At 36.9% G+C, this 12,643-nt stretch overlaps 1 protein-coding gene across 1 annotated transcript in view; it reads right to left on the minus strand.

Moving 5' to 3' along the window:
* The window catches only part of ADAM22 (ADAM metallopeptidase domain 22), a 339,260-nt gene that overhangs the window by 64,849 nt on the left and 261,768 nt on the right, over positions 1 to 12,643 (minus strand). The window contains exons 16-20 of the mRNA XM_042780809.1: positions 8,720 to 8,791; positions 8,408 to 8,500; positions 4,504 to 4,584; positions 1,291 to 1,341; positions 1,005 to 1,068 (exon numbers count right to left, since the gene is read on the minus strand). Of these exons, the coding sequence (XP_042636743.1) occupies positions 1,005 to 1,068; positions 1,291 to 1,341; positions 4,504 to 4,584; positions 8,408 to 8,500; positions 8,720 to 8,791 (361 nt within the window). The remainder of the gene's footprint in view (positions 1 to 1,004; positions 1,069 to 1,290; positions 1,342 to 4,503; positions 4,585 to 8,407; positions 8,501 to 8,719; positions 8,792 to 12,643) is intronic.

A 12,643-nucleotide genomic window follows, 5' to 3' on the forward strand; every position in this document is an offset into this window, starting at 1 on the left:
AAAAAAAAAAAAAAAAGTACTTCTGCAACTTAATCAAAGAAAACATGATGCTATATATTAAACATATGTGTGTGCGTTGGTAGTTTTTTTTCCTGCTTCTTCCTGTCAGCTATTTTTTCTCAAGTGGAAGAAATGAAAAATGTGTCTTTATTTAGAACATAAACCTGCAGGACTAAATTTTTCCCCAATCACATTTCTCTCTGACTGCTCAAAACAAAGCATACATTTTCCCTCCCAAAAGGATTGTAACCACTATTTATGATAATTAAGGATTTTCTTAGATCTCTTTTCTTTTATAACTTGCTTTCTAGTACAAATTGTCTTCTGAAAGCATGCAGAACAGAAATTGTTTTCAGAAGAGCCAATAATACTTCTGGAAAAAATATATTACACAACATGTAAATTTCTATCTAGAGATATAATTTTTATATAAATGTTATATATCTCCACTGAAAATACAACAAACTCTGAAGAAAATAACATTAAAATTTCTTTTTGGCTGAGCTACCCCAGCAGAAGGTTACCTCTAAGCAGGAAAGCTGGCAAAGATAAGAAAGATATTTGAGGAGGAAAAAGCAACTCTAACTAAAGTGGCTACAGTTCTAAGTCAAGGATCCCCAAGCCAGGGCACATGTCCATCCCATATGGTGGAACAAGTTTTGCTTAAGGGCTCTCAGCTGATGGAAGTACAAGTGAAGCTGAAATCCAGGCTTGCTCTTCTCTCCAAGCTGTGCTCTCTGGCGTGGGCTTCATCTGCCTTATAGCAAAGGCACCTTCTGTTCCATTCCAAGGCAATGCCAACTAGCTGAGATGTGTGGGGCTGTGTTCTCCCAAAAGAAATGTCTTTCTCTAATTTTCACAAAAGTGTTCCTGCTAAGACCTACAGTGGCTTTGAGGATCTACCAGTCATAAAGTGGTCAAAAATTTACTTCAAGTCCACATGTCCTTGAGAAGCCGTCTGAATATCATATTATAAAAATGATCAAGCCACACTATTTACTTACTTTGCCCCCAGACGTATTTGCATTGTCTATCCCTGGTTTTACATCTTCCTCCAAAGCAAATTCCCTAAAATGGAAAGGCATACTCATTAGCAATGCAATGCCTGCTTACATCAGAAAATGTAAGAAAATATGATTGGAAAAAAATACGAGATGAGTATTAGAAAGCTTTTTTATCATCAGAATTGATTATGAAACATTTAAATTCATTTTCCTATTTTGATATGATTTCAATATTTCTTTCATGCTGGTGCATGTGAAAAATATAAGTAAAAATGAAGTGACCTACCTGAACACCATCACATGAGTATCCATCCATTTTATGAATGTTAGGGGCACACTAGGAAAAGAGAACAGAACTATGAATCAAATGCAGAGGAGAATATCAGGCCAAGCTAATTCATTTAATGTACTCATTTTAGAAATAGTCAGATGATGCAATTAGTCTCTTAAACTATCTGAGAGGAAAAACAAAGACAGTCAAGAGAAGGCAAGAGGAAACACAACTGGCACACTTTCTCCTAAAAGTATGAATCTACCAGAGGCAAAAACAGTTGATTACATAGCAGCAAAGAAAAAGAGCTGACTAAAGTGGACTCAGTTAACACTGACATGAAAAGAATCTTGCTTCATACAGACATGCCACTATTCAGAGCAAGAAAAATAAGGGTGTGAAACAAAAGCACGAAGGATGCCAGGCAGATGGAGCATTAAGTACAGTTCCTGTCTTTTGCCACAATAAGCAACACAACCCTTGCCCTGAATGACTCCCTGAGCAGAAGTCTATTTTGAGCATATTAGATAAGGACATGCTTTATAACTTTTCCCCTCACAGCAACAGCAGAAAATTGCAAGGCATTTTTATGTGATGTAAACAAACAGTAGTTTTAAAATTTATTACACATTTCTTCTATCATTATAGTAATATAATATATACTCAGTTGGGAAAAGTTGGGAAATGTAAATGTCAAAAAAAAAAAAAAAAGACCCAATTATTTTCTTATTTTGGTATAGTTTCTCCTCATCTTTTTGTGTAAAAATTTTTAAGCATATCAAATTTTATATAACATTTTATGCTGCTTCTTTTTACTTTCATCATATGAACTTCCTCATGTCATAATAAACTTTTTTGTATGTATCATTTCTAATGGCTGTAATATATTGCATTAAGCTAAAAAAAAACCCTAACAAATGTACTAAAATATTTACTTAAAATTATTCCCTATTTATGCTGTTACAACTAAAGCAACAAGAGCATTCTTATAAAATTTCTACTCATAATTGGATGATCACCTTCTAAAGAAATTGTAATGGTATAGTTTCCCTGAGAGCCTAAAAGGTGAGCATTTCTTCTTCTTCTTTTTCTCGGAGCATTTCATGTTATTATCACACTGACAGACATTAGCTTAGAAAATCAATGCTAATGAGATAGCAGAAAAGGAAAGCATTTTTACAGGAAAGATCTTTTAGTCTCTTAGGATGACTATTAAAGCATTTTTAATGGTTATTGTAACACTATTATTATTGAATCACTCTTCTGTACAGAAGAAAACATGCAGGCAGTCCTGGCATCATACATGGTTCTTATAAGCAAGCATTTCAGGTACCAGTCCTGCAGCAACACAGTTCAAATTTCAGTTACCACAGTATATTAACTTTGAGCAACTGCCTCGAGTACAAAGTTTGTTGCTACCTTCTCATCCAAAAATCACTATGTAAATAACAGGTGCATATCATGATCAGTGACCTATCATATCACTTTTTTTTTTCAAAATCTGACAATGATTGGTCACTGTCCATCTGTTCTTCAGTTTGGGCACAGACTGTCAACTGTGTAGTTGTGTTGCCTCTTCGTTCTCAGTGATAAATCCATGTGACAGTTTACAAGAGTGAGAACTGGTCAACAAAGATGAAAGTAAAACCAAAAAAAAAAAGGAAAAGTGATGATACCGGATGTGAATTCAAATGGCATATAAATGGAATCATAGAAGAAACTGCTGACTTTGGGAATACTGATATTGCTGCAGCTCAAGTGACTCTAAATACTCAGCCACAGGAACTTAGTGGAGGAGAACTAATTAACAACAAGAAGTTGGTTGGGATGAAAAGGATGAAGATGTCCCAGAGGAAGTGACACTGGCCAAGAAAACACTTCATCTTAAAGGAACTCTCACAGATATTTCACAACATTGAAAAACAAGAATAAAATGTTGGAAGGTGAATCAAACTTTGAAAAGAGTACAACAATTCACTGAGGCATAAAAAAAGACACTTGCTCCTCTATATCCTAAGTTAAACAGCCAGAAGGCAAAGTACTCCTGATAGGATTTTTACAAAGAAACAGTTATTTTTCCCATTGATTATTAAAATCACTTTACATGGTTTGACCTCACATGGGATTTCTAAGGCTGTATCTCTATGGAAGTAGATTGCCCAATCTTCCTTCTGAGGAGTGGTTGGTGAGTTTGAACCACCAGATTTATGGTTAGCAGTCAAATGCCTTAGGCACTATTCCACGAGAGCTCCTGTTATATTACTATGGTGCAAAGTGAGGACACTGACCATGATGGAATCTGTGAGCCCTCTCCAAAGTTTACCCAACTTCCCTAACTTGTCTGTCTACAACTAATGAGTAGTTTTAATGGCTTAGACAAACTATTTTAGATAAACAGGACAAAGATAGAGAAATGGGCCCCTTCTCTGAACTCAACTCAGTTCTGTGGGTTTTTCACCTTGGCAGTTGATTCTTTGGTTTCAACCAGGTGAAGAAAAGTCAGTCTTTCTGTTTCTTCCCACATTAAACAGATACAAATAAAATGCCTTTTACATCCAATTTAAAACAAAGACAGAATAGTTAAGGCATGTAGGCAGTTATAGGTCAGCTCAATATTAAGACAAAAGTACACTGAACATCTGCTTAAGGTTGGATTACTGAAATGTAAAATTAGTGAAAAATAAGTAAAAAGAGATGAAAGGTCATATGAAACTCTTATCTAATTACATTTCAACTGAGAGTTAGAAAGGGGGCCCTAAAGATACTTCAAGACCCCTGGTGGTTCAGTGGTTAAGGCCTCAGCTGCTAACAGAAAGGTCAGAGGTATGAACCCACCAGTTGCTCTGCAGGAGAAAGTGTGGCAATCTGCTTCTGTAAAGATGTACAGCCTTGGAAACCCTATTTGGCAGTTCTGCTCTGTCCTATAGGGTCTCTATGAGTCAGAAACAGACTTGTCAACAGTGGGTTTGGTTTTTGGTTTTGTAAATATGCCTCTACCATGTTAAGGAGCCCTGGGGGTGCAGTGGTTAAGCTCTTGACTACTAATTGAAAAGGTGATGGTTTGAAGCCACCAGCTGCTCTTGGAGAGAAGGGTGTGGCAATTTGCTTCCATAAAGATTATAATTTGGAAACCCTACGGGGCAGTTCTAGTCTGTCCTATGGGGTCACTATGAATTGGAACCAACTCAACAGCAATGGGTATTTTAGAGTAATTATTTTTTAAATTACCTGGCTTGAATTTCCTGAGCATTTTTCACGAATATCACAATCATTTACTGCTTCTCGGCACACAGTCCCCATAGGCTGAAACTAAAATGAACAAAAATTAATGTGTAAAACTGTAAAAGGGGATTTAAAAAGAAAAAGAAAAAACACCTTTCATAGTTCCATCTAAAGAAGCAAAATGAAAATTGCTTGGCTAGGAGTATCTTAATCCATCTTAAGATGTCAGCCTGTGAAGAGCAAAGTTCTGAATGAAAATGCTATTTTAGTAGCTTTAAGGGACAGTTTCTTGTCTGAGAAAATTTACATATTCATCACACATAAACCTTACAATATCCTGTTAAAATAGGATAGTGCTTGCTGGCAGCTCCATCTGAGGAGTAAATTAGTCCAAGTTCTGGTAATTCTTCATTCCAAATAGCTCTTGGATTTACACTTTACTATTCAGTCTTACTGCTACCTTTACCGTATTACTCTTTCACCTTGTATCTGCCAAGATACTCAAAGCTACATTTGGGGGTAAAAAGTAAAAGTCAGATTTTCTGGCAAAGCTATCTCTTCCCATCTTCCCTTCTGCTTCAGTTTTACACAGATCTCAATTTTATTTTTTAAATTCTATTCTAATGTTTCAATTATTTGTGCCAATATGGTTTGGGGTTTTTTTTTTTTTTTTGGTCTGTTTTCAAACACTTCAAATACTTTTTGTAAGTGTGGGAGTTGTACAAATTAATTTTTAACTTCATTGGATTTACAAATTGCAAGAATACTCATTATAACGAAAGAAAACAGAAATACATAATCTAAATTATCATCCTTCCCCTAACCACTTCAATCCCACTCCCCCTGGAAACTAATGCTAACATTTTGGGCTGGGTCTTTCTATACTTTTGTCTCTGCTCACACAAACATATACATTCTTTGCCCTCCCCTCCTACTGCCCATATGAACTTCATCTTCATCTTCTCTCCCTTGCTCACAAACCCTCCAGGCACTCGAGTCTCCTACAACACGCACAGGACACTGCCAACTCCAATCAGGATTTTAACAGATATGTTTGAGGGGATGTGAACAAAATTTGCTTATTCATTCATTCATCAACTATTTACTAGGCAAGATAATTTGATTTTATATGCTCTGATTCTGTTCCTTCTTGGGATTGAGGCAAGCTACAATTTTAGAACATCTAAAATAGTAGGAATATGAATAGTTAAGCCAGAGTTTATATGAGAGTACGAAGTTCCAGCACTGCCAGGAAATCTCTGAAAGAGTACATAGTGAGGAAGAAGTCCTCTAAGTGCATTGAATGAAATTCCTGTCTTATTGGAACTGTCATTCTAATGAGAAGAGAAAGATAAGAGACAAGTAAACAAGGAATATTTTAAGAAGAGGGTCTGCAAAATTATGGCTTTAGGGTCAAAACCGCTTGATCACTTTTTTTTTTTAATAAAGTCTTATTGGAGTACACCATGTTCTTTTGTTAATATACCTTCCACAGCTGCTTTCCTATCACAAAGGCAGCACTGAGTGACTGCAACAGAGACTTCTGGACCCACAATGCCTAAAATATTCACTATCTGGTCATTTACAGATAGTTTGCCAAATTCTGTTTTATAGATATATTATTATAAATATATGCAGAAAAAGGCAGATGAAGAAATACACAGGATTTTCCATCTCATTTTCCTATTTCCCCTCCCCCACTCACTATTCTGCCTCTGGCTCCCTTAAGAGCCCAGGGTAGGGGTGGGTGTAGGGTTGAGAGTAGAGAAAGTAGCAGAAAAGCCTGTACTTGATTGGTAGAGCTGTCACTTATTCTGTGTGTTAATTATGCTAGTATTATGTATTTTAATTTCATTATTTTGTATTTGTTCCTTGAAATAATTACTTTACAAGGAGCGTAATTCTATATACCAAAGAAAAAGAAAGCAGTGCTATGAAATGCTCTTTACAGATGGGAAGACTAAAAGATGTGGGGTTAAAATAAATGGTTCGGCATTCCTTGTTATGGCAGTTAGAGAAACTGACACAATTAACAGCTGAGGTAGCCAAAATCAAAGCACGTCTGATTCACATTTCCTTTACTCATCTTTTTTCAGAGATCTCTCTCAGAGATTTCTGCCAGTACCTTACTTAAGAAGTTGGCAGAAGACAACAGCATAGTGGATACAAAATAAATTGCAGCCAGCAGATCCGGGATGTAATTCCACATCTATTTCTCATAAGCTGTGAGCATGCAAAGGTGTTTACCTTCCTTGAGATTGGCTTGCTCAATTATAAATACTGGAACAATAATGATATCCCAAAAGTGTGGTTGTGAGCATGACCTAAGACAATGGTCTCAACTAGGGGTGATTTTGTGCCATACGGGGACATTTGGCAGTGTCTAGAAACATGTTTGGTTGTCATAACTGGGAAGAATGATAGTGGCATCTAGTGGACACAGGCCATGGATGCTACTAAACATCACACACCAAAACAAACTAAACTCACTGCCGTTGAGTTGGATCCGACTCACAGCGCCCCCTCCTTGGGTTTCCGAGGTGGTATCTCTACAAAAGTAGATTGCCCAGTCTTCCTTCTGAGGAGGGCTGGTGGGTTTGAACTGCTAGCCTTCTGGTTACAGTCAAATGCCTTAGGCACTACGCCACCAGAGAGATACATAGAATTGCAACAAAGAATTATCCAGCCCAAAATGTCAGTACTGCCAGGGTTGAGAAACCCTGATCAAATATGACACAAATTAAAAGTTCTTGGCACAATCCCTAGCACACAGAGGATGTTTAATATGATGGTTTCATTTTCTACCCTCCCTTAACTCATTGTTAGCCAACAGCAAATAATCACTAAGGAAGTGCTATGCATATTTATTCATTCATTTAACAAATATTTACTGAGAACTTGTACCAGTTACTTTGTAACCACCTAGCTCTGCCACTGTACAATATGCAGACTACAGGGAGAGGTAGATATTAAACCTCAGAAATAATGTCAAATAGTGTGAATACGGCCTGGGTAAGGAATAACCAAACAATAAGGGTTTAAAATGGCAATGAAGGGTCTCTAAATTCTATCAGAATAAGAATGGGATCTTTTATGCAATTTCACCCTGACAAATATCAAAAGACAATTTTCAAAAAAGATAAAAACATGATGCTCACACAGATATAAAACACAAATACTTATTAAATTTTTTAAAAAAGGAATGTCAGATATTGTGCCAGATTTTATATGAGAAGAGAAAAAAGGAATAAATTTCTTTAGGAAAGGTATGCCACAAATAACTATGCTAATGTAAAGGCTTAAATCTGTACTATTTGGAAATAGCTATGATGATGCTGTTGGGAGGATGAAAAGAGATAATGTGTGTAAAAATGCATTCTGAACTCTCATGTACAGTAATACATGTAAAGTAAGTATTCCTTTTGCTCCAACAAAAGCAAATGTGAGGGCTATGATAAACTGAGTAATGAGAAAAGAAGGCTCTATTAAATATACACTTGGCTTTTCAAAGAAAGGTAGACATCACACAAATATTAGCAACATCTGGTTTTGTTCAATGTGCACACTCCTCATGGAGGAATATGGAGGAGGCAAGCTCCAGGATTAACAAAGTTCAGGCCTGACTTTCTGACTTGTCTGGTGTAAGACCCTGGGTGAACTACAAGCCTACAAACCTCACTGTTCTCCTCTAACTACATGGGAATAATAATAGTAACTAGATCTCAGCAAGATTTTTGTGAGGAACACAAGTTGTAAGTCATGTAAGACACCTGGCACTTAGTCATTTAATTTGTGTTAGATACTATTGTTGATATTAGATTATATTACACAGTCTTCACAATTTAATCGAATATGCTCTTTTTGTTTGTTTGTTTTTTCTGTAACTGGTCATTAATCATCATTTATTTACCTTGCAGTTTTTACAACAAAGGCCATCACTGCACTGAGAGTCTTGAGTCAAGGTGCATTTCTTACAACATTCTGCTCCTTCAAGGCCACATTCCTAAGGAACATCAACATTTATAAAATATTAGAAAACAGTTATCATTTCCTAAAAGGACCAGGATAGCTAAAATAAATGTACTAACTCACAGTAATAAACTTTCTTTTGCAAATCCTGTAACATTTCTGGGCACAACAGTTCCTCTTTATACCTCAGTGTATAGACCTGGGGTGACCCTGAATTAACTAAAAAACATGATCAAAAGAACCAGAGACTTACTGTAGGAGTCCCACAGTCACACTCCTCTCCAGTTTCAATAAAGCCGTTGCCACACTCAGGAGGGTCGAGAAGCTGTGGGATGAAAACCAAAAAGGGAACTAAAATATAAAGAAATCAACATCAAAAACTATGTAAGAGACCACAGTGCCACACTTTCATATCTAGCATACTTGCTAGTCATTCCAAAATATATTTTTATTTTTCTTAACTAGGAAGGATGACTTTATAACAGGGGAACTTTAGAAGAGAAGTGTCTACTCCTGTTTCTCCTTCAGAGTTAACCACGTGTCCATCTGTAACATACATACTAGTCAGGATCTGGTAAATGCCACAAAATAAAAGACGATCTAGGAACTGACTAAAACCAATCCAGATTAACTCCTAAAATGTCATTTTGAACTGGAAGAAAGAGATGTGGAGAAAGAATGTCTGGATGCAAATCATGGTTCAATTACTTATCTTGGGCAAGCTACTTATCCTCTCAGATTCTTAGTGTTTAATATCTAAACAGGAGGATTATAATTAGCTGTCCATCTACATTACAGAATTGTTGTGAGATAAAGTTAAATCATTTGTGTAAAAGCTCTTTATTAACTGTTGCTCCTTGTGAAACAGAAAGTTAATTCAGAAACAATGGGGAAAGTATCGCAAAAAATAATAAATCCACTGATTTATTTAAAATAAAATACAGCTTCTCCTACTAACATAGCTTTGCAGAGAACAGCACTAACAATTTGTTCAAAGATTAAGACAATTTCTGGCCTATAGGAGAGTACACTTTGGGACAGTTGATCTTTATTTTTTTTAACCATCCATCAATTTTATTGTCTTTTAAGTATAATTCACCCTATGGTGATAGGTAAGATTTGTAAATAGTAAATGGTTGCTGTGTGCCAGATACATAATATTCATCTGGAAGTTAATCAAACTTTATGTATTATAGAATAGAAATGTACAAACACTCTCTTTCTTAATTAACAGATGGGCAGAACAAAACAAAATAAAGAAAACAACAAAAAGCTCACTTGATTTCAATACACTTTCCTATGAAAGAATCAACTCATCTTTCTACTTCCTTTTCACTTGAAAGTGATGATCATAATGAGATAGCTCTGAAAGCCAAACTGTAACTTGTCTATATGAAAATGTACTTATTCTCCTAGGCTGGTTCAGAATCTTCATTTATTTTATTTAAAAGAAAAAAAAATTGGTTTATAGTTAATGCAGCAGTGATTTCATCTAAATATCCCTTCTATTGGAAAAGAGTGATTACTTTTCAAGGTAATAGGATATGATTACTAAATTTCACTAGAGTGGACAGAGAACAAAGTCAGGTAAATGATTGCCAAGACAATGCCACATTACCACTGAGGTGCACAGAAGCACGTCCTAGTTTACATAATTAGTAAGAAAAAAACACTCTTCTTCACGTGCAAAGTGTTCAAAATGCAAGAGGAAGACTTGTCTTGTAATCAGTAACCACAGAATGCTTTGGAATTTGTAAAAGCCTATGACAAAGTCAGACAGAGCAGCAGGGATCTCAGATAAGGGGAGAGACACAGGACCCACCCTCAAGAGGCAGGAAGAAGAGTAAAGAGAAGTTGGGGGACCACAGACAGATGGCAGAGATCTCAGGTAAGGGGAGGGACACAGGCCCCACCTCCAAAGGCAGAAAGCAGAGAGGTTTCGAACAGCTAAGGGAAACACACTTGTCTGCCGGTTTGGCGTACTGTGGTGGCTTGTGCACTGCTGTGAGGCTTAAGGCTGTGCCACCGTGTTTCAAACACCAGCAGGGTTGCACATGGTGCACAGGTTTCAATGTAGCTCACAGATTGAGACAGATGAGGAAGAAGAGGCCATCCACTTCTCAAAGATTTAGCCAGGAAAAACCTTAGGAATAGAAGAGAACACTGTCTGATATGTTACTGCACAACTTTATGAATAGCCCAAAAACACTGTCCGATACAGTGCAGGAGGACGAGCCCTTAGGTCAGAAGGCTCTAAAACTACAACTGGAAAGAGCTGCATCATCTGAGTAGAACCAGCCTTACTGATATGGATAAAGTAAAGCTTTTGAGACCCCCATTTATTGATATGGCATGACTCAAAATGAGTAGAAACAGCTGCAAACATCCATTAATAATTGGAACATGGAATGTACGAAGCATGAATCTAGGAAAATTGGAAGTTGTCAAAAATGAAATGGAACGCACAAAGATTGATATTCTAGGCATTAGTGAGCTGAAATGGACTGGTTTGGGCCATTTTAAATCAGACAACCAAATGATCTACTAGGCCAGGAATGACAATTTGAAGAGGCATGTGTAGTGTTCACATCACAAAGGATGTTTCAAGATCTGTCCTGAACTACAATGCTGTCAGTGATAGAATAACATCCATACATCTTCAAGGAAGACCAGTTAATGACTATTATTCAAATTTATGCACCAACCACCAAAGCCAAAGATGAGGAAACTGAAGATTTTTATCAACTTCTGCAGTCTAGAATTGACCGAAAGTGCAATCAAGATGTCTTAATTATCACTGGTGACCGGAACGCAAAAGTTGGAAACAGAGAAGAATCACCAGTAGTTGGAAAATTTGGACTTGGTGACAGAAATAACACTGGAGATCAAATGATAGAATTTTGCAATACCAATGACTGATTCATTCCAAATACCTTTTTTCAACAACACAAAAGATGGCTATACACATGGACTTCACCAGGTGGAATACATAGGAATTAGATTGACTACAACTGTGGAAAGAGGCGATGGAAAAGCTCAATATCTTTAGCCCAAACAAGTCCAGGAGCTGACTGTGGAACAGACCATCAACTGCTCATTTGCAAGGTCAACTTGAAATTGAAGACAATTAAAACAAGTCCACGAGAGCCAAAATATGACCTTGAATATATCCCTCCTGAATTTAGAGACCATTTAAAGAATTGATTTCATGCATTGAACACCAATGACTAAAAATCAGAAGAAATGTGGGAAGATGTCAAGAACATTATCCATGAAGAAAGCAAGAGGTCATTAAAAAGATGAGAAAAGAAGAAAAGACCAAAATGGATGTCAGAAGAGAATTTGAAACTTGCTCTTGAGTGGAGAGTAGCAAAAGCAAATGAAAGAAATGACAAGATAAAAAAGCTGAACAGAAGATTTCAAAGAGCAGGTTGAGAAGACAAAGACAATTACTATAATGAAATGTGCAAAGACCTGGAGTTAGAAAACCAAAAGGGAAGAACACACCCAGCATTTCTCCAGCTGAAAGAGCTGAGAAAAAAATTAAGCCTTGAGTTGCAATATTGAAAGATTCTATGGGCAAAAGATTGAATGATGCAGGGAACATCAAAAGAAGATGGAAGGAATACATAGAATCACTGTACCAAAAAGAACTGGTCAATGTTCATCCATTTCAGGAGGTGGCATATGATCAAGAACCAATGGTACTGAAGGAAGTCGAAGCTGCACTGAAGGAACTGGTGAAGAACAAGGCTCCTGGAATTGATGGAATACTCATTGAGATGTTTCAACAAATGCCCCACTGGGGTCACTCACTCGGATATGCCAAGAGATCTGGAAGACACCTGGCCAACTGACTGGAAGAGATCCATATTTGTACCCATTCCAAAGAAAGGTGATCCCAGAGAATGTGGAAATTTTCAAATAATGTCATTAATATTGCACGCAAGTAAGATCTTAATGAAGATAATTCAAAAACAGTTGCAGCAGTATATTGACAAGAGAACTTCCAGAGGTGCAAGCTGGATTCAGACGAGGACATGGAATTAGGGATACTACTGCTGATTTTGGGAGCTCTGGTAGCATAGTGGCTAAGACACTTGCCTGCTAACCATACGGCTGGCGGTTCAAACTCACCAGCCACTCCTCGGAAGGAAGGTTGGGCAATCCTACTTCC

Source organism: Orycteropus afer, unplaced genomic scaffold, assembly GCF_000298275.1.
Source record: "Orycteropus afer afer isolate SDZICR_OR568_19922 unplaced genomic scaffold, OryAfe1.0 scaffold00063, whole genome shotgun sequence".
In the NCBI taxonomy this organism is placed as follows: Eukaryota; Metazoa; Chordata; class Mammalia; order Tubulidentata; family Orycteropodidae; genus Orycteropus; species Orycteropus afer.